The 21,181-nt window shown below is 52.7% G+C and overlaps 2 protein-coding genes and 1 non-coding gene across 3 annotated transcripts in view; 1 reads left to right on the top strand and 2 right to left on the bottom strand.

Annotated features, from left to right (window-relative positions):
- The window catches only part of LOC105982962, an 8,907-nt gene extending 1,475 nt beyond the window's left edge, over positions 1 to 7,432 (bottom strand). The window contains exons 1-6 of the mRNA XM_013012684.1: positions 7,298 to 7,432; positions 4,414 to 4,492; positions 2,767 to 3,013; positions 1,972 to 2,019; positions 1,743 to 1,888; positions 1,494 to 1,607 (exon numbers count right to left, since the gene is read on the bottom strand). Coding sequence (XP_012868138.1) covers positions 1,494 to 1,607; positions 1,743 to 1,888; positions 1,972 to 2,019; positions 2,767 to 3,013; positions 4,414 to 4,492; positions 7,298 to 7,432 — 769 coding nt within the window. The remainder of the gene's footprint in view (positions 1 to 1,493; positions 1,608 to 1,742; positions 1,889 to 1,971; positions 2,020 to 2,766; positions 3,014 to 4,413; positions 4,493 to 7,297) is intronic.
- On the top strand, positions 3,118 to 3,188 carry Trnag-gcc. Its single transcript has one exon. It is a non-coding gene; the product is annotated as a tRNA-Gly (tRNA).
- Positions 7,433 to 8,455: 1,023 nt separating the features above from the next.
- On the bottom strand, positions 8,456 to 18,629 carry LOC105983069 (C-type lectin domain family 18 member A-like). Its single transcript, XM_013012818.1, has 12 exons — positions 18,473 to 18,629; positions 17,853 to 17,944; positions 14,662 to 14,901; positions 13,313 to 13,410; positions 12,846 to 12,967; positions 12,548 to 12,655; positions 12,139 to 12,231; positions 11,386 to 11,492; positions 10,723 to 10,852; positions 10,247 to 10,343; positions 9,904 to 9,995; positions 8,456 to 8,737 (listed from the first exon to the last, which is right to left on the bottom strand). Exons 1-12 carry the CDS (start codon positions 18,612 to 18,614, stop codon positions 8,700 to 8,702), a joined length of 1,359 nt encoding a protein of 452 aa, XP_012868272.1. The 5' UTR covers positions 18,615 to 18,629; the 3' UTR covers positions 8,456 to 8,699.
- Positions 18,630 to 21,181: the final 2,552 nt, after the last annotated feature.

The following is a 21,181-nucleotide window of genomic DNA, read 5'->3' on the forward strand; positions in this document are numbered from 1 at the left end:
CCCCCCCCCCAAAAAAAAAAAAAAACCAACCATGGAACCAGGGGTTGGGGATTCAGCTCAGTGGAAGAACACTTGCTTGGCAAGTGCAAGAAAAGAACCACAATGGGGGCTGGGAAGGTGGCTCTGGTAGAGCGCTTGCCTTGTATGCATGAGGCCCTGAGTTCGATTCCTCAGCACCACATAAGCAAAAAAGAAAAAAGCCTGAAGTGGTGCTGTGACTCAAGTGGTAGAGCGCTAGCCTTGAGCTGAAGAGCTGAGGGACAGTGCCCAGGCCCAGAGTTCAGGCCCCACGACTGGACCCAAAAAAATAAATAAAAAGAACCACTATGGAACATGGAGATACAAGTTTGGAACATGGAGTTCTAAGTTTGTTTCTTTTCCATCCAGAAACATTTATGGACCACAGCTTCCCTAGGGAACATGGTATAGTGCAGCCAAAAAAAAGAAATTTCTGGAGCCATGTCAGAGATAAGAGTGCCTGCCTAGCAAGTTCAAAGCCCTGAGTTCTGACACCAGTATAGCCAAAAATAAAAGAGGATAGAGTTGGGGTTTAAAAGCTTAAGAGGTTCTTAGCAGGAATATGAGATGACATACCTGTGACATTCCCTTTATAATGCTTAAATCTCCCCTCCTTTCCAGATGATATTTCAGCCTAGGACTAACCCAAATGCCTGGCAAATGCCCCCAGTACAGTCAAACTGAGTTGGCATATTTTTTGTCAGTAGTGGGGCTTGAACTCTGGGCTTGGGCGCTATCCCTCCACTCTTCAGCTCAAGACAAGTGCTCTACTGCTTGAGCCACAGTGGCTTTTCCGGTTTTCTAGTGGTTTATTGGAGATAAGAGCCTCAAGGACTTTCCTGCTTGGTCTGGCTTTGAACTGTGATCCTCAGATCTCAGCCTCCTGAGTAGCTAGGATAACAGGTGTGAGCCACTAGCGCCCGGCTGATTTGGCATACTATATAGGGCAGAACCCTTTCTCCTGGGTCATGAGCCTTCCCACATACCACTACTGGGAACTGCTGCATAAGTCTCTTGGAGGCCACAATGACCCAAACACGAGTTTGGGGAGAGGGGAGGGAAGGTAGACCACTCACTGCCTGCACGGTGTCTGTGTTTCCCTTGGAACTGTCTTCCTCTGGATGGGCCCTCAGGCCCTTGGGCTCCTGCTGGGGCTCAGTGATTCTGCATGAGGAGCCCCCACTTTTAGAGCCCCAGTTTTCTTCATTGTCCCTTGTCGCTGCAGAGTTAGTAACCAATAACCAAGTTTACAGGGCCCAACGAGTAGTGATGGGATCTCTAGGGCTCCAGGTGGATGGGGGGCGCTCTGGCTCCCTGCTGAGGGAGCCAGGCTATCCGGTGACAACGCCACAGGAAGAGCCAGAGGGAATGGAGAAGAGGTGCATTCTGGGGAGGAGAGGCTTGCAGGCAGGGAGCCTCTAGGATCCCTGGCATCTTGAGGCGAGTATAAAGTGGACACAGGCGAGGGTGACTACCTGTAGACTGATCCCTCTGCTGGTCGATGTGCTGCAGACTCTCCAGCAGGCCGTCCACCTGGGCTCTGATCTGGCTCAGTGCCTCCCAGATGGAGTGCAGCTCGGCAGTGTGCACTGCTGGAAGAGAGGCTAGAGTTGGTACTCATGCTGGGCAGGGGCCACAGGCACAGGGGGACCCGCCTTCACTTTGGGTGACACTGCCCAGTTCCTCCCTAATTCTACAGGCAAAGTCTGAGCCCTGTCTCTCACACTTTATCTGCCTGGGAGGCAGGTGGCTATTCCTGGAGGCTTTGTAGGGGCTCCGGCTGCTCTTCACCCCCAGGCTCACAGGAGTCCTCCGAATCTTGGTAGGCACTTGCTTGATGAGTGGGGGGATCCTCTGGTATCCATACACCCTAAATGGACAGGATGGAGCGATAGTCAGGTCATCCAGCTCCACGTGCTCCATTAGAGGACCCAGGGGACAAGACTCACCCACCTGTAGGGGATGCCTTCTCTGTGCAGCTCATAGTTTGGATTATAGTTACTGCAGAGACAAATGGGAAGGAAGGGGAGGAGTCATGTCCAGGGCCAGAGTCTCTGCTTGGGACCCAGCTGAACTTGGGGAAACAAGCATGCAGCAATCCTTCAGGATGCCAGGATGCTCCACTAGAACTCCCAGGAACTTGCCCATGATCCCAGCAAACCAGCGTCCTCCTGGCTGGTTTCTGATAAGTGCTACCCCCAGTCCCTTCTAGGTAGCAGAAGGGGAGCCATGGCCTCTGGATGTCTGGCCAGTCAGCCTGGACCTGCCTGCCACTCAGCTGGGGCTAGTCAGCTGGGGAATGGCAGGCACTGCTGACATCCTGGATCTTAGACTGGCAAAGGATGAAAGGGAAGAGTGAAGTCACAACCCAAAGCTACAGTGGGGGTGTGAGAGGCGTTAATCCCGCCATGGCGATTGCCAGGACAAGCGGGGCCCAACACAGGCAGGGCCCGCAGGCAGGGTTGGGGCTGGAGCTGTAGCCAGACCACCCGCCCCTTTCCAGCAAGCCGTGGAAGCTCTGGAAAGGTCCCAGGCCCACTGTGGCGCGCTCAGCCCTTCTAGCCCACACTCCGGAGGCGGGGGGGGGGGGGGGGGGGGGGGGGAGAGAGGGAGAGGGAGGAGAATCGGTGTCCCAGGATCGTAGAGATAACTGGCACGAAGAGCCTGCGGGGACACCCGCTGCCGGGGACGGGGACGAGCTGGGGGCGGGCGGAGGCTGCTGGGGAGAGGGGATCCAGTTTGGAATACCTTTCTGATTCTGGGGTGCCGGCCCGGCCCGCCCGTGCTGCAGGGTCCTCAGAGCGGCCGGCGGGCGGACCGGCCGCCCCCACGGCTGGCTTCTGGAGCTCTGGGGGGCGGCCCGGAAACGCTTGGCGCGGCTGATTCCGGCCGCGGAGGGAGGGGAAGGAGCCGCGCAGCCGCAGGCGGGAGGGTGGGATCCCTCCTCGGGGTCGTGGGGCACTTCCCCGAGGGGAGCAGCGGCCAAGACGGGCGTCTGAGGACCGCGAACCCTTCACTCTCGGGGCGGTGACCTCTTCAGCCAATGCCGTGGCTGGGATGAACCACCTGAGTCTTCCCGTGAGAGGCAAAACCGTCTCAGCATTGGTGGTTCAGTGGTAGAATTCTCGCCTGCCACGCGGGAGGCCCGGGTTCGATTCCCGGCCAATGCACAAGTGCCTCTTTTGCTTTTACCCGGAGTACCTTTCTTGTTTGTTTTATTTTATTTTTTTTACTCGTTCTTTGTCTCATTCCGGTTTGCACTGTCCTAACTAGCTAGAGATAAGCGTGTAAAGTGAGAGAGAGCAAGCAGGCAGGGTGCGTGCACTTCAGCGGCCCTCTCGCTGTGCCCCAGGGCTGAGGGCCCGGCTTCTTTCGCAGTATTTGAGAACTAGAACCCTCCCTTGCTCTTTGTTCCCCAGGGGAAATGGCCTGTCAGATAGTGGTTGAAGTCTGCAAGAACTTCCCACTAAAAGAGAAGCACCACCACAGCAGAAATAGCTCTGGGGGCCGGAACCATATCTCTTCAAGAGTCCTCAAGGTGACCATGTGGGGCAGAAGGGAACGTGTGGGGGCCAATCCTTCCACCACAATTCTCACCTACTCAGCAGCCCCAACCAGCGCAGTGAAAAGCCTCTCACTCTTGGACTCCTCGGGATGACGCCCACTCAGGCCACTGCTGGCAGGAAGGGATTTGACCTAACCACCTTTGAAATCGAGCTGGAGATACAGAGGCATCTCAGAGTCACCCTTTGCCCGGCCCTGCCACCCCACTTCCAGGAAGATGAGCTGAGACCATCTCCAAGAGTAACTAGAACCATGGCATCGCCTGTTAGCAGCAGTGTTGCTCACCCGGTGTCCGCCTCCTCCCCTCACAGCAAGGTCGAAACCACCCAATCCTCAGGATGGTGGCTGGATTTATCAGTTAGAAATGGTGCTAGAGCCAGGCAGTGGTGGCTTATGTCTGTTACCCTAGCTATTCAGCGGTTCTGAGATCTGAGGATGATGGTTTGAAGCCAGCCCAGGCAGAAAAGACTGAGGGACTCTTATCTCCAAATAACCAACAAAAAGAAGTGGAGCTGTGGCTCAAGTGCCCAGCCTTAAGCAGAAAAAGCCAAGCAAGAGCATGAGACCCTAAACTCAAGCCTCAGTACCAGAACATACACACATACTCACACAGAGAAAAAAAGAAGAAAGAACAAAATAAAAGGGTGCTAGAATGTGCTGAAAAAACTCCCTTCAGTTTACAGACAAAACTTAGAGATGAGAGACCTACTCGTTCTCCTATGGGCAAGCAGATTTAGGGGTCCTCATTCCATTTCAGGGGAACTCAACTGGGAAATTCAAACAAACCAGCAACCAGCCTCCCTTGCCAACAAGCTACGAGTATAGACTCACCAGAAAATGTCTGTGTCCTGCTGCCTCTTCTGGCTAGGCCGGGCTGGGCCAGGTCTGGATTCTCCAGCCATATCTGTATCTAAAGAGAGAACAGGAAAGTGAGGCAGAGGGGAGAGGACAAATGAAGGGGAACCGGAGAGAGGGCCCTGTGTGCATGGAACCTAGTCCTGTGACTCAGCTTTGGAGGAGACAGAGCATCAGTCCATAGTAGGTTTCCTGGCTTGGCCTCAAAGAGGTCTGGTCCCCCACCTCGAGCTGGAGTCTGATTCTATGAAGTCATTCTGGACATCTTCCTAGACAAAGGTAAATGGTCTCCACTGAACATTACAAAACAAAAGGGGTCTCCCCATTTTCTTCAGACTGAACCCAAGATCAGCATCAGCCCCATTGCCCAGGCTTCAGAATTTGGGGTGGTACCATTAAAAGGCATTCTTGTCCTTTGAGAAGATACTCTGCTCCAGTCCGGGTTAATTCTCCAGTGTTCTCTTGCCTCCTGCCCAGGACTGAGAGCTTCTCTCCAGCCACTCTCAGGCTGTCCTGCCTGTGCACCAAGCCCCAAGCCCACGCCTTGCACCTGTCCTGTGCTAAGCCCCTGTTTGCTGGCTACTACTGAGAACCAATGCGGCTCAGAGCTAGAAGCACCTTTTTCAAAACAATCTCAAGTTCACAAACTTGTTTTCAGACCAACAACTTTCCAGACCTAGGTTGTTTAACTTAACTCAAGAGAAATTCAGCACAGAAAGGTGGAGGGAATCACCCAACTCTTTGGTGATTGGAAAAGCCAGTAATATTTTATGAAACTCCACTGAAGCAAGTGTGTATGTGTATGTGTGTGTGTGTGTGTAAGTCCTGAGGCTTGAATTCAGGGAGTGGGTGCTGTCCCTAGCTCAAGGCTAATGCTCTACCATTTCAGCCACAGCTCTACTTCTGGCTTTTGATGGTTTATTGGAGAGAAGAGTCTCATGGACTTCCTGCCTGGGCTGACTTGGAACCATGATCTTCAGAGATCAGCCTCCTGAGTAGCTAGGATTACAAGCATGAGCCTCCAGTGCCTGGATCCACTGGAGCAAAGTGAATAGATTTGAAATTCAAATTTAAAGCCCCTACCCCTAGCCCCCTCTTTTTTTTTCTGGTCGTGAGGCCTGGGCGCTGTCCCTCAGCTCTTCAGCTCAAGGCTAGTGCTCTACCACTTGAGTCACAGTGCCACTTCCGGCTTTTTCTGTTTATGTGGTGCTGAGGAGTCGAACCCAGGGCCTCATGGATGCAAGGCAAGCACTCTACCACTGAACCACCTTCCCAGCCCCCCTTGCCCATATTTTATTTGAAGGTTTATGTGGAATTTTATGGCTGCCACTTAAGCATATGATGCTCAATGTTAGGAGGAAAATATTATTTCTTTTGTTGTTGTTGATACAGTACTGGAAACCAGCAATAAAACTTTTCACACTGAGATTTAAGCTCAAGGATTTGCACTTGTAAACACTCTAACCATGTGAACCACAACTCTATCCCTTTTTGCTTTAGGTCATGGGGCTTGAACTTGGGGCCTGGATGCTATCCCTGAGCTCTTTTGCTCAAGATTAGAGCGCTACCACTTTGAACCACAACACCACTTGCTGTTTTCTGGTAGTTAATTGGAGAGAAGAGCTTCACAGACTTTCCTGCCTGGGTTGGCTTCAAACTGTGATCCCAACCTCCCGAGTAGCTAGGATTACAGGCTTGAGCCATCAGCACCTGGCTTGGGTTATTCTTCAGATAGCCTCAGACCATGATTTTCCTGCCTATGTCTCAATATAGTTGGAATTACATGCATGAGCTATGGTACTCAGCATCAGGAGACATTTTAAAGACGAAAATACAAAGGAGCCATAGGTTCTGCATATCAGTTCCTACTGGATGTCCTGTCTCGAAGTCCTGGCTGATGCACCAGCAATTTCATGTAGTGGAGGTGTCATTCTCTTTTGGCTGTCCCACAGCTGAACCTTCTTCCTCTATTCTCCATATCCCCAAATGTTGAGACAGAACTTTACATTTTCTGCCCTCCTTTCCTATCATTCCTGCAGCTACGACTAGGTACTATGCTAGGTAGCATAACTCTTCCAGGCAAAACCACAGACCAATTCTGAGTTAAAACTGCTGCTGGAAAGAGGCAACACTTTGGCAACTGGTGTCAGCAACAGCACCATCAGCTTTCAAAGATGGTGGCATCTTTGTCCTGCTTCGGTGGTGCCAGCTGTGGTTTTTGCCCATCAACTCTGCTGCATGAATTCTTCCAGATCTTATTCTTCTACCCTTGAGTCCATGGGCACTAACAAGTATCTTCTTCTGAGCTCTTGTTTCTGCTTAATTGCCAGAATTTTCTGTGGCTTAAAGCCAAGAATTTTTTGTTCATACCAAAATAGGACCAGGAGTGAACGCAACAAGAAGGTCTGAAGGAAGCTGGGACAAGCTAAGGTTAGTAGGTGGCCAGACCACAGACAAAATCCAACTAGTATTAAGAGACAGGATGTCAGCAGCCTGTGAGGTGCCATGGTGAGACAATTAATCCTGTGATCCCCTAGAACAAAGCGCCCATCAAAGGCAAGGCTTTGAGGGACCCAGTGGCTCCTGCCTTAGAAGCTTACAAAGATGACACTGAAGCCAGTGTGATCAGTGTGGCTCAGACACCTGTAATTCTAGCTTAGGAGGCTGAGATAGGAGGATCTGAGGATTGAGGTTGGAAGCCAGCCCGTGCAGGAAAAGTCAGTGAGACTCTTAACTCTCAATTAATCAGCAAAAAGCTGGGAACAGGTGTGGCTCAAGTGGTAGAGTATTATTCTGGTGTGAAACAGCTCAGACACAGTGTTGCCCATGGGGGGGCGGCAGTCCTGAGTTTGAGGCCCACCTTCCAGCAAGGGGCACACACGGGGCCTTCCCCCGACCCTGGAGAGGTGCACACGGCGTCTGACCCTGGGCTGATACCCATAAAGGGCCCACTAGGCGGCACGCCACCTTCCACCAGAGGCCCGCGGATGGACATGGACGAGGTAGCGAAGGTCAGGTCACCAGGTGACAAATACAAGCAGTGGCAGGGACATAAGAGCCAGCAGGTGGGAAGCTGGTGTGGGCGGGGCTCCGAGGGGGCGTGACTAGGTTTGTGATGGGGCCCCGCCCGGCAGAAAGGGGGCAGGGTCTAGGTGTCAAGGATGCGCATGCGTCCTCCTCTCCCCCCCCTTTCCCCCACTACATGAACTTGGAAGTGGTACCCGGAGGCCCTAGGCATCCTGGGGCGATCCTATGGAGAAGTCACGTCCCGCATCCGGAGGGCAGAGTTGAGGCCCATGTCTGACTACCAGACAGGACCAAGGTGGGAGAGCCAGGGGCCCCTTTTGTCTCCTACGAGGCAGCAGGCCTGGAAGCCTGAGGCTTCCCACGGTAGGGCCCTCCCATCCCATCGCCAGGAAAAGGTTACGGATTCGATGCTAGCCAGACGGTGCTTTCTTGGATGAGTCACTCAACCACTCTCTGCCTCCTTTTCTTCAACTGTAAAATGTAGATAGTAGTACTCCCTTCTCAACGAGATTGTGTGAGAGATGTGTTCACAGATGACCGGTGTTGATTACTGAGTCTGACACATGGTGTTTTATTACTGCCAGCTATGATGTTTGAGGAGCTGGAGGAGGGAGTGGACTATAGATTCTGATTGTACTTTCAGCTCTGATGTGAAAGCACTCCACACACACACACACACACACACACACACACACACACACACACACATCAGTGAGGGAAAGAGTGTGATCTTCTAAACTACTGAGTAGTCTAAAACATCCAGAAGGGCCTGGATTATAAGGTGAGGAGTAAAGGAACAAAGGAAATAGGATAAGCCCCTTTGATTTTCCCAGGATCCTCCTGGGTCACAAGCAATTGCCAATCATCTGATTCATAACTTAGTTTAATCTCTTGCAGGATGCATTACCCAAAAAGCTCCAGTTGCCCTAGATGGAGGAGAGTGGCCTCTTCTGGCCACTGGCTATGGCTTCTGCTTCAGCGTCTTGTTGAAGCCATCTCACCAATCAAGGTAAGCTGAGGGTCCCAGGCTGTCCTTTTACACCAGATTCCTCTACGATCCCTTCTTCACAGGATTCACTAGCACTTCCGGTTCCATTTCCTTATCCTTCATGGTCTGAGATTTTGTTGGATGTGAGATATGCAATCCTAGCTGGGCCCCTGTTCCTCATAAGTGAGCAGTCAGGCAAGGAGGGTTGATGCATCCCAGGGCTGGCAGTAGAGATGTGTGGCCATCCTCAGGGCCCTGGGTTCCATCGTGAAATGTGCTCCTCTGCTGAAAAGGAAGCAGCGCACAATAAGGTTTGATGGCAGCCCAGGAAGTCCTGGAATGAGAACCCTGCTACACTCAATCTGGAAGTACCCACAGCCATGATTCTTTGGGGAGCTCTAAATCCTTCTAACAGGTGCTGGGACCTGGTTCTGGGGCAGATTGTACCCCTGCCCTCCACCATAGTTAAATGGTCTTTTTTTTTTTTGAGGGGGGGAGGTCAGTTGTGGGGCTTGAACCCTGGGCCTGGGCACTGTCCCTGAGCTCTTCAGCTCAAGGCTAGTGCTCTACCACTTTGAGCCACAGCACTACTTTGGGTTTTCTGGTGGTCAATTGGAGATAAGAGTCTCATGGAAGTTGGGCACCTGTTGTTCACGCCTGTAATCCTAGCTACTCAGGAGGCTGAGATCTGAGAATCTCAGTTCAAAGCCAGCCTGGGCAGGAATGTCTGTGAGACTCTCATCTCCAATTAACTACCAGAAAACTGGAAGTGGCGCTGTGGCTCAAGCGGTAGAACGCTCACTTTGAGCTGCAGAACTGAGGAACAGTGCCCAGGCCCAGTGTTCAAGCCCACGACTGATTTAAAAAAAGAAAAAGAGGGCTGGGAAGGTGGCTCAGTGGTAGAGCACTTGCCTTGCATGCTCGAGGCCCTGGGTTCAATTCCTCAGCACCACATAAGAAAAAAGCTGGAAGTGGTGCTGTGGCTCAAGTGGTAGAGCGCTAGCCTTGAGCTGAAGAGCTGAGGGACAGTGCCCAGGCCCAGAGTTCAGGCCCCACGACTGGACCCAAAAAAAAGAAAGAAAAAGAAAAAGAGTCTCACAGACTTTCTTGCCTGGGCTGGCTTTGAACCACCACGATCCTCAGATCTCAGCCTCCTGAGTAGCTTGGATTAAAGGCATGAGGGCCTGGCTAACTGGTCTTTATGCAATCGGGGAACATAGGAAAGAACCCTTGGAGAAATCCCCAACAAAATGTGGTTCCAGTCCTGGCTTTGCTTTGACTTGCTATGTGATGCTGAGCCTGCCTCCTCCCTCTGGGCCTCAGACACTTGCAGGTAAAAGTTCCTAAACAGGACATCCTCTGTGGTTCTATGTGCTCAGAGTCTGTGCTGTGACCTGACTATAGCAAGGGTCAGGAACCGAAAGAGAGGAACTGAGGGAAGGTGGCCTTACCAAACTGGCAGATATAACGGTTTCGAGTTTTACAACGTTGGTCATTCCAGTTGAAGGCAGTGGATGCCTGCAGCTCCACACAGTTGCCAAATCTGCCAGACCAGGATAGACAGTGCTCAGGGTGGAGGAAAGAGTTCAGGAGACTGAACTCTTAAACCCTCCACCTCATGAGCCCAACTATATCTGCGAGTCCCACATGTCCCTGAGCTGCAGATGGAGCTACCAGGAGCCGGGCCCACCCCCAAGCTTTTGTGATGCTTTTAGGCTTGGCCAGGCAGGTTGAGTTGATTCTTCATAGGTTAAGAAGGGGACCCAGCGGAGGACACAGTTAACCCACACTCACCCCTGGTTGTCAGGCTGCCCAAAGGCAAAACTGGTAAAGACCTGGTGCTCCCCCGTTGCCCAGCGGAAGGAGTCCTTAGCCATCTTGTAGGTGAGTCCTAAGGCCAGGAGAGTCAAAGTTGCCCACTTCCTGAGAGCCTGGGGAATCCTACTCAGAGCCCAGAGACCCTGAGAACAAAGCCTGAGTCCCACGAGCCCTGCTGCCTAATGCCTTTGGGCCCCCAACCCTTCAACTCTCTTCTCAGTGCTTCCAATTCCTGTCTCCCATGGTTCTCTTCCTTCATCTGTCTCCTGGGGTGGGAGTCTGACCACTGACCAGTTCAAGACTCCAAGCCCTTGTCCTATTCTAGCTATCTGCTAGTGGTAGTGCTGGGCTGCGGCACCTCAGGATTCACGAGGTCATCTGAGGATTCATGAAATCATGTGGTTATTAAGCCCCCATAATCACTGTACCCCTCCACCAATCCAGACACTCACCGATCCAGAAGTTCCTGGTCTCAAAGTCGCTGTCAGTCACCTCGTTGGTGGTTTCCAGATGGCCCAGGTAGAAGGCGAGGATGTCCTGCACTTTCTGGCTCCCGATCTGGGCTAGCACCCCGCCCTTGCCCTGCAACCCCCAGCCCAGGTCACACTGGCAGAGATCCCAACTGTGTGCACCACCTCTACCCACCTCCTGGCTTCTGAAAGCATGGCCCCCCAGCCTCTCCCGTGCCAGCTTCCTGTTGCTGGGGCTCAACTAAGAGCCCATAGGCCCACGGATGGCCCTGCCCTTAGAAAGATGTCCTAAGAGTCTTCAAATTGGTTGCTAACATTAATAAATCAAGAGATGCCAATGAAAATCTGGTTTTCTAGCTTGAAAAAGCTGGTTTCTGGGCACCTGACTTGCCATTTCTGTATGGCACCCAGCAGCCAGAGCTCAGTTAGGACAACTCCTTAGATACAGGTAGCGTGGGGCCTTGTCCCTGGCTGAGTAGCTTAGGTCATTAAGTGACTTCCTGGCTTCTAGGAACCTCTGCATCTGAGATCCCAGTTTTTCTACTAATGTGGAGAGTGAGGTCAGTGGCGGTTGAAGGAACTATCCATTTTGATCCTAGTTTGTGACCCTGGAGGGTCCCTGGGAGGGCAGGGGTCGGCCATCACCTGGCATTTCATTTTGGCTCCGTAATAGGTGTCTGCCTCCGAAGACACCATAAAGCAGTCTCCATCAATCCTCAGGTCACAGGCGTGGAAAGGAAAGTGCACCTTGGCTGGGAGGTGGGAGGGTGGCGGGAAGACTGAGTTTGTATGTGCCCACTTCAGAATGGGCACCCCCTCCCTCCCTGCCAGGGAGCTCAAGCTGCTCCTTCTTCTGGCCACCTACTCCAAACTGGAAGTAGGTGGGACTCAGTGATGTCCTGGGAAACATGTAACAACAATCTCTAGCCAGGTACTGGTAGCTCACACCTGTAATTCTAGCTACTCAGGAGGCTGAGATCTGAGGATTGAGGTTCAAAGCCAGCCCAGGCAGGAAGCTCCGTGAGACTCTTATCTCCAATAAACCAACAGAAAACCAGCAGTGGTGCTGTGGCTCAAGTGGTAGGGTGCTACCTTTGAGCTGAAGAGCTGAGGGACAAGTGCCCAGGCCCAGAGTTCAAGTTCTATGACCGACAAAAACAAAACAAAACAATTTCTTTCTCTCTCTCTCTCTCTTCAATTTATAACATTCATAGACTGTAACATTTGCCAATTTCAGTGGTGGAAATGTCTCACTGTTGCCAATTTCAAGCTATCAATGTGAGGTCACAGAAAGAAGAGTTGATAGGAGATGTGCTCAGTAATCTTCTGTGAGCTGGGAAGCTCAGATCCAGGACCCTAGCAAAGGGCATTCTGGGAAGGGATGGGGGCAGGACTTACTGGCACACTGGGCTCCCCCATAGCCGACATCACAGATACAGGAGCACTCCTCTTCCCGGAACCGGCCATGCACACACTGCATACTGCACCGCACTGTCCGGACAGGACAGCAGGGCAGAATGTGAGCCTCTAGTCACCCGGATCCAGGCTGCTCACACAGGCTGGTGGCACTGTCCCAGGGCCAAATCGGATGGCAGTTTGATTTCTCTGCATAGCTCAGCAAGTGGTAAGCAAGTGAATGTTTGTTGAGTGCATGCATGCAGTGTGCCAATAAGTACACGATCCACACCCTTAATCCATTCTCAGACTCTTACCACCCGTCTGACGCCACAGAGCAGGTATGTATACAGCCAGGCACACTTCCCTCTGGCCCCCTGAGAGCTACCTGCATAGGTGCTGGGCTCCTCACCTTGGCAGTACCTGCCTGTGTAGCCTGGAGGACAGAGGCAGCGGCAGGTGCTGATGTTGAGGCGTCCATTGTTTCGGCAACTCACGCGACATGGGTTCCTGGGGACCTCTGTTAAAATGAGGAGAGAGCTCAGACAAGTCACCTCTTCCTGGCAGACCAGACAGGTGGTTTTCTGAGTGCTTAAAGCTAGGGTTTCTGGGATAGTTCATTGGGCTGCTTCCCCCATCCCAGGGTCACCTGACCAAGTCCTCCTATGTCTACTGTTCCAAGAGGCAAACAGGCAGAGTGGAGCACTCACCACAGAGCCCCCCTGCATGGTCCCAGGCCTTGAAGCATCCGGAGAGGCTGGCCGTGCAGAGTGAACACCAGGCACCCTTCTTATAGGGGGCGATTGTCTTCCCGTCCAACTCCCAGTTGCCTCTGTGAGAGGAAGTACTAGAGGGGGCTCAAAGAGCATGGCCTTGGGTAGGGTGGGGCCTTGCTGCCTGTCCCATGGTCCCCTTCAGGGGGACAGGGAGCTGGGTGAGATGGGCGGATCTACTAGGAAAGAAAAGATGATCTCTACACGAATCCTGGGCAAATTCCCTGAAAGCTGGGTCATGCTTCCAAGAAGAGGAAGGCCTGAGCAAGCCCTGTTCTGTACCCTCTCCCACTAAGGGTATGGACCAAGGAATAAAGGGCTTTTGGGTGGGGAGAAGTGGACAACTTACCCTTGATGAAATGACCTCACCTAAACGCTCTGCAACCCACATCACAGGGACTTACCCAGGGGAGTAGGCACAGACGAAGGCTTCCATCACTGCATGGCCTGCAGAGCACAGATGCCATCCACAACCCACTTGGCTTGAGGTAGCCCACACCAGCTGCAGGGGACACAGTGGTTCAGAAACCCTATCACAGATTACCCGCACTCCGATCTGGGGGCCAGCAGCACAGGCAAGTGCATATCTGTAGGGTGGGGTGGAACAGTCTGTCATGAATGTGGGCAAACGGACAGCTCTCTGATTTCTCTGAGGGCCTCAGGAACAGCCCAGGAGTCTTGGCTGGGTCACTGCGATGGTGGGAAGGCTTTGTGAGTGAAGACTGATGGTTAGCAGATGGTGAAGGGAGGGGAAGTTATGGGCAGATGGAGGAGAGTAGAAAAAGGAGGACATCAAGGGCTTTGTGAGAGATTGGGAAACTAGCTAGAATGTTCTCTCTACAGCGTGCCTTTCTCCTCCCTATTTTGGGGGATCAAGCCAGGGGGATTCATGCTTATTAAGCAAGAACTCTGCCACTAAGCTTCATTCCCAGGCCAAAGTCTACTATTTCAATGTGAATTGGCAGCTGTTTACTGCAAGAGGTAAAGTCTTTTTTTTTTTTTTTTTTAAATTCAGGTCCTGGAGCTTGAACTCTGTGTTGGGCGTTGTCCCTGGGCTCCTTTTGCTCAAAGCTAGCACTCTACCCCTTGAGCCACAGTGCTATTTTTGGCTTTTTCTGTGATTAATTGGAGATAAGAGTCTTAAGGAGGGCTGGGAAGGTGGCTCAGTGGTAGAGTGCTTGCCTTGCATGCCTGAGGCCCTGGGTTCGATTCCTCAGCACCACATAAGCAAAAGGCAAAAAGCCGGAAGCAGCTCTGTGGCTCAAGTGGTAGAGCGCTAGCCTTGAGCTGAAGAGCTGAGGGACAGTGCCCAGGCCCAGAGTTCAGGCCCCACAACCGGACCCCCCCAAAAAAAAAAGAGTCTTAAGGAAAGCCAGGCATCATTGGCTCATACCTATAATCCTGGCTTTTCAGGAGGCTGAGATCTGAAGATTGTGGTTCAATGCCAGCCCAGGCAGGAAAGTGCATGAGACTCTTATCTCCAATAAACCACCAGAAAACTGGAAGTGGTGCTATAGCTCAAGTGGTAGAGTGCTAGCCTTGAACTGAAGAGCTAAAGGACAGTGCCCAGGCCCAGAGTTCAAGCCCCATGACTGACCCCCAGCTCCCCTCCTTACTCCTCCATCCCTGCCAAAAAAAGTAAAACTAAACAAATTGGAGGAAAAGGATAAATCCTATTTAGAACAAGGTATAACCTCTTTTGAGATGACCCAACCAGCTTTGGGTAGCTCACACCTTGGCTTCATCTCCTCACCTGAGTGTAGTGGGTGCAGGTGGCGTTGTGGGCACACTCAGTGGCTATGTGGCTGTACTGCTGCCCCTCTGCAAACCATAGGCTGACCACTTCAACAAAGGATGCTGAGCCTGCAGGCAGGAGCTGCATATTCCAGCCCACGTGTGGGGCACGCTGTGGAGCAGATGCCAGGCTTGGGGCTGGGGTACCACAGAGGGCTGCTCTAGCTTGAGCCAGATGAGCCAGGCTCTCGCTCCAGTCCTGGGAGTGGCAAAAACAGAGAGATCTTTAAGGGGCATTTGGGTGACAGGTGAGGTCTCTGGACAATGACTGAAGTCCCATTGTCTCCAGCAACACAGAGAACTGGATGAAGAACCTGACCTAGCTGTGTAACCCTGTGAGCTGAGTTCCCACTCTGCATGGGGCAGGGAAAGATCAAACAGGACCCCTGAAGCTCCTCAAGCTGTATTGAGAAAATGTATGCAATTGCCAGATGCCAGTGGCTCACGCCTGTAATCCTAGCTACTCAGGAGGCTGAGATCTTAGGATTGTGGTTCAAAGCTAGCCCAGGCAGGAAAGTCTGTGATTCTTTTCTTTTCTTTTTTTCTCGGTCATGGGACCTGAACTCTGGGCCTGGGCACTGTCCCTCAGCTCTTCAGCTCAAGGTTAGCACTCTACCACTTGAGCCACAGCACCACTTCCAGCTTTTTCTGCTTATGAGGTACTGAGGAATCAAACCTAGGGCCTCATGCATATAAGGCAAGCACTCTACCACTGAGCCAGCCCAAGTCTGTGATTCTTATCTCCAATTAGCCACCTAAAAGTCAGAAGTGGAGGTGAGGATCATTTGGTAGAGTGCCAGCCTTGAGCAGGAAAAACTAAGACAGTACTCAGGCCTTTAGTTTAAGCCCCAGTACCTACACAAAAACTGAACAAAATAACATATGGTTTCTGTCACCTAGTCCAGACTCCATCTCTGCCCAGGACTGAGTTCCTAACAGTACCAGCCCAGGTCACATGAAGGGTTTCTGCTGCCATTTTCTCCCATCTGGTAATATGAGGTGGCACTCTCTAAGCCTTAGAGACTGGATTTGTGTTTGCCTTTAGGTGAAGCTAGCCATAAAATAAACAGTTTCTTTATCCTATTTTCCTGGCCTCCCAGTGTCACACCCCAAGAGTACCTAGGAGTACTGTGGGAAGCAGAGGGTGTGAGAGGTGTCCTGCTTCAGCGATTTGACTCCAGCAGCTCAGCTCTGGAGCAGGTTCAGCAGCTTCTCCCACTAGAACCAGCTGATCTACCCTATCACCCTCCACTCCTCTCTGCAATCATTATCTCCAGGTTGCCCTGGTCCATCCCAGCCACTGAATTCCAACTGTGTGGCCTCCACCAGTCATTCAGTCTCCATGAGGCATGATGTACTCATCTGTAAAATGAGGGATAAGGTGTCTACACTAGGATCAGATTGTTCTGGAGACTGGTGTGTGGGTGTGTGCCTTTTTTGTTTGTTTTTGTCGGTCATGGGGCTTGAACTCTGGGCCTGGGCGCTGTCCCTGCGTTCTTCAGCTCAAGGCAAGCGCTCTACCACTTGAGTCACAGCACCACTTCCGGTTTTCTAGTGGTTTATTGGAGATAAGGGTTTTATGGACTTTCCTGCCCTGGCTGGGATACTGCCAGATCTCAGCCTCCTGAGTAGTTAGGATTACAGGTGTGAGCCACTGGCCCCTGGCTGGGTGTGTGCCTTTGCCTAGAATCTCAGTACCTGGGAGGCAGAGGCAGGAGGATGCAGGGTTTGAAGCCAGCCTAGGCTGGGGAGTTGTAAAAATAGTCGGGAAGGCTGGGAAGGTGGCTCAGAGGCAGAGTGCTTGCCTTGCATGCATGAGGCCTTGGGTTCAATTCCTCAGCAGTACATAAGCAGAAAATGCCGGAAGTGGCGCTGTGGCTCAAGTGGTAGAGCGCTAGCCTTGAGCTGAAGAGCTGAGGGACAGCGCCCAGGCCCAGAGTTCAGGCCCCACGACCAAATAAAATAAAATAAAATAGATAGTTGGGATGCAGCAGGCTTTACCTCAGGGCAGATGTTCATTGTGATTTTTACCTCTGCTGAGAGCTAGAGGGAAGACCTTACCAAAGCCGGGGGTTCAATCTTCTGTATGCACAGAGAACAGGTACTCTAGCTCTCTGTGGGCCCATAGGGGTGCTCAACACAAGATGTGAGGGAGGCTGAGTGGTAGGACCCCACATATGCCTTTAAAAATCTGTGATTTTTCTAGGTCTTTGACCAAATGGCCGTGAAAAAGGCACAGGTTGTTCACTAGCAGACCACAGTCAAGGTAGACAGCCCTTGGCAGGAGTTTTCACTAGCCGGTGTAACAGCCAGGAACAACCAGGCTACCCAGGACCTGGGCCTGGGGAAGAGCAGAACAGAGCTGCTCAGGGCAGGGAAAGGGGAAGAAACAACCCCCACCTGTCTGCCCCACCCCCACCTCCTGGGAAACTGACCCCAGAGCTCTCGAGGTCACCACCCACTGTGGCTGCCAGTCTCAGAACTGAGTTTATGGGATGCAGCCATGGGGAACCCTACCCGCCCCTACTTGCCCTCCTTCCTTGGCCTGTTCACATAGGCTGGGGTTGGTTGCTGGGGTTCCAAGCTATAAGAGCCCCAGGCTGACAACTCTAACTCTATAGCCTCAGTTAAGGTGGTAGACTCCCCCCCACCCAGTCCCCCTTGGCTCTTTTGATGAGCTGCAAATAACTGAAAGAACACTTTGGGAGAAGCCTCTCCTAGTTACCCAGATAAATCGTGAACACACAAAACCCTCTGCAAGCCAGGGTGATGCTTGTCTCTCCTTCTACCCCAGCCTTTCCTTTCTGCGGGACTCCTTTGTGCATCAAAGAGGGAATGCCAGCTTTTTCCATGTTTCCTGTTCTCCATGGTAACAGGATGCCAGGAGAAGGCCCAAGGACTAGGCTGGCCTTCTCCTGGGGAGAAGGACTTTTCAGAGATCTCAACAACCAGGGTCATTATTCCCCTATTGGGGAGGATGGGGGGAAGGGGACTGGCCATTCTTCCTTCCCTATCCAGGCGGAAGAGTATCTGACACTGGCTTGGCCTCCTGAGACCTCCAGCAACCCTGACTGGAGGATGTGCATGCGTGTGTGCGTGTGCGTGTGCGTGTGTGTGTGTGTGCGTGTGTGTGTGTTGGGAAATACTTACCAGTCTCTGCATGTTAGCTGCAGGGGGCTGGACCCGGCTCCTTAGACGGTTGTGTAGGGATAGGAGCAAAAAGCTCTCTTTCCTGCTGAGGGCTGGGGACCAAGAGAAAGGTCAGGCCATAGAGCAGGGATCAGTGGGATAACCGTAGGACACAGACCTGAGATGGGGAGGGGGTGTGGGTGAGAGGGAGCCCAGGGGACAGGCATGGAAGTAAGAGAGACAAAGCCAGGCATAATGCAAGACTAAGACACTAATAGGGAACAATGAGGAAATGAGGGGCTTAGCCCTGGGCTTGAAACAGCCATCTGGCTGGGGCTCTCAGTCATTGTGTCTACTCTAGCTGATATTCTTTCTTGTCCCCAACCCTGGACCAACCTGCTTCACCCTTCCTCCTCATCCCTAGCATCCATCCATCCATCCATCCATCCATCCATCCATCCATCCACCCATCTGGTTTCCTGGACTGTCCTGATGTGTCCCTTGTGGAATCACATTAGTACAACCCAGATATCAAGCTTGGAATCCATGTTCCAGAAGTTTCCTGGCACATCACACCCCCCCCTCTCTACAGGGCTCACAATGTTTCTTTCACCTCTCTTCCTCACACAGGTGTACCTTACCTCCAATCACTGCAGTCTGCTCTGGTAGCTGGAGTGGCTGCCCCTGTGCCCAGTTGATGCCAAGGAGACCCAGGAGCACAGTCAGGAGACCAGGCCCGTGGCCCTGGCCTCCCATCCCAAGGGAGAACTCGGGCTGCAGCATGGGCCTGTCCAGCACTGCAGGCACAGTCTGGCTTAGTTGTGCGGCTTACTTCCTTCCCAGGCTGGAGGAAGCTATTCTCAATCTTAAGGAGTCAGACTGTGTTGGTAGACAAAAGACAAGAAGCCAGGGAGCAATGAGTGTGTCTAAACAGTCTCCTGTGGTCAATGCTGTCTTGCAAAGAGGCAGCTCCCTGGGATGCTTGTATTCTAGCCTCTGTGGCCTAGCCAGCCTATCCCACCAACAGACAGAGCAGTGTGCACTGACCTCCTGGCCCCTGCTAATCATTGTGGGATTATTAGCACCCTCAGGGAGCCCCTAGAGACCTTGCTGATTGGATAGCAGACATTCCAGGGCTGCGGATTAGTGACCGATGACTGTACCCTTGTTGGCTGTACCCTAGCTGGGATTGTGTCGTCCAAGCCCATTGGCAGCCTCTACTCCCTAGCCCAGGGGTTCAGGAAGGAAGCGGGGCTTCAGTTGTGGACCCTGTGAGGTAGGACAGGTACTGGGTGAAACCCCAGGGGAGTTCTTTCCTTTCTTGGGAAGCTCTCCCCATGCCCCACCCCCTAGCTATGAATTAAACATAGGTAGGAGGTAACCATATACCAGACAGGGGCCATCTGTGGGCTTGTAGGGGAGTGGGTTGAGGCTGTATCTTCAGGAGAAAAGGAGCTCTTTTCGGAAGTCTGTCTCAGCAGGGCTGAGGCCCGTCCTGATGCTCAACATGACAGTCCCCATCAGTTTTCCTCATCCTTTTCACTGCAGGCCAGAGAAGGCGAGGCCGGTGGGAAGTACAGCCCATGATGGAGGCTCTTGGCTGACTGAGTCCTGCTGGGAACAACTATGCCATGGTGTAGAAGTGCAGGAAATTGGTATAAAGTTCCAGGCCTGGTTGAGGCCTACATAATCCCACCAGAATCACTGAAGTGGATGTACACTGTGGCTCACATTTCCTAGAAAAATCAAAGACTGATCTGCATGGGTCACAGCCATATGCCCACATTCCTCTCAAGGCAGGTCCAAGTTTATTCAGCTATCCCAAAGTAGAGCTCTACAAACCAGCTACTTCTTTCTTCTGGAGTTGGTGGGGCCCCTGGCTCCTGAACCAGTGCTCTCTCTAGGTTGGGAATCAACACTTTGGAAACTCTACTGAAATGAAAGTGGGCTGCATGGCTTCCAATGGAGCTGCTGATGGAATGTGGATATCATCATGCGTGTCAGGAAGTGCAGGCAAAGCCAGCCATAGGACCAGCAGCTGGACTGGGTATCTAAAGTGTCTTCTTCAACCAGAAGACCTGGCAAACTTAAACCTGGCACAGCAGAATTCCAGCCATGGTTCATCATTGCCAGCCTTTCCATAGAACTTACAAAACTGTCACAAGAATCCTACGCACAAGTAGACATGATTTTTTTATTTTGGTCCGGTCATGGGGCCTGAACTCTGGGCCTGGGCGCTGTCCCTCAGCTCTTCAGCTCAAGGCTAGCGCCCTACCACTTTGAGCCACAGAGCTGCTTCCGGCTTTTTTATTTTTGCTTATGTGGTGCTGAGGAATCAAACCCAGGGCCTCATGCATGCAAGGCAAGCACTCTACCACTGAGCCACCTTTCCAGCCCAACATGATGCCTTTTTTGAGGGGGCTAGTCCTGGGCCTTGAACTCAGGGTCTGGGATCTGTCCCTGAACCTCTTTGTGCTCAAGGCTAGCTCTCTAGCATTGACCTACAGTGCCACTTCTGGCTTTTCCTGTGTATTGGAGATAAGTCTCATGGACTTTCTTGCCCACACTGCCTTTGAACCATGAACTTCAGATCTCAGCCTCAGTAGCTAGGATTCCTGGCGGTGAGCCACCTGCGTCTATCTTTGCCTTCAATTTTATGTATCAGAAAGGCCAGAATGGAGGCCTGACATGGAATATCTTGTGGGAGCTCAGTAGCCAGTGAAGAGGGTGTAGGTGTAAATCATGCGGGGTGTGCAATCTGAGCGGCTTGGTGGCCCTGGGCTCCGGAGAGCTTTACCGCCGCTTCCTGGATGTGAAGCCTTTCTTTCTGTCTTGTGTGCTGCTGGCCTCCGGTGGTCAGCGATTACACGAAGGCTGGGGGAAACGGCGTGGCAAGATGAGCTTTCACTTCAAGAATGGGAAGCGAGGTGGCCACGTGGAGCAGGGTAACTGTGGATGCAAAGGAAACCCTGGTGTGCCTGGTCCGGGCCTGGCTCGCACGGCGGGACGCGGCTGCGGAGGGCAGAAACCTGGGCGGGGGCCGCGGGCGCCGAGCCCAGGCCCAGACCAACTCGAGGCGGAGGAGGAGCGAGACGGCCCGGGAGGTCGTCCGCTAGCTCCGCCTCCGGCTGCGGCCCGGAGGCCCGAGGCACATTCCGGGGACAGCGCGAGCGCCGGCCTCCACGGGTCTGCGCTGCGGACCCCCGGGAGCCGCACCGGGCCAGGCCTCGCTCCTGCTCAAACCCTCGCGGAAAAGCGCAGCCTCCCGCCCACTCCCCCGTGGGCGGGGCCGAAGCCCTGGGCGGAGCCTCGCGACACCCAAACAAGCCCACGTGGAGGGGCGGGGCCTG

The sequence above is a fragment of the Dipodomys ordii genome, unplaced genomic scaffold (assembly GCF_000151885.1).
Source record: "Dipodomys ordii isolate 6190 unplaced genomic scaffold, Dord_2.0 Scaffold18, whole genome shotgun sequence".
NCBI lineage: Eukaryota > Metazoa > Chordata > Mammalia > Rodentia > Heteromyidae > Dipodomys > Dipodomys ordii.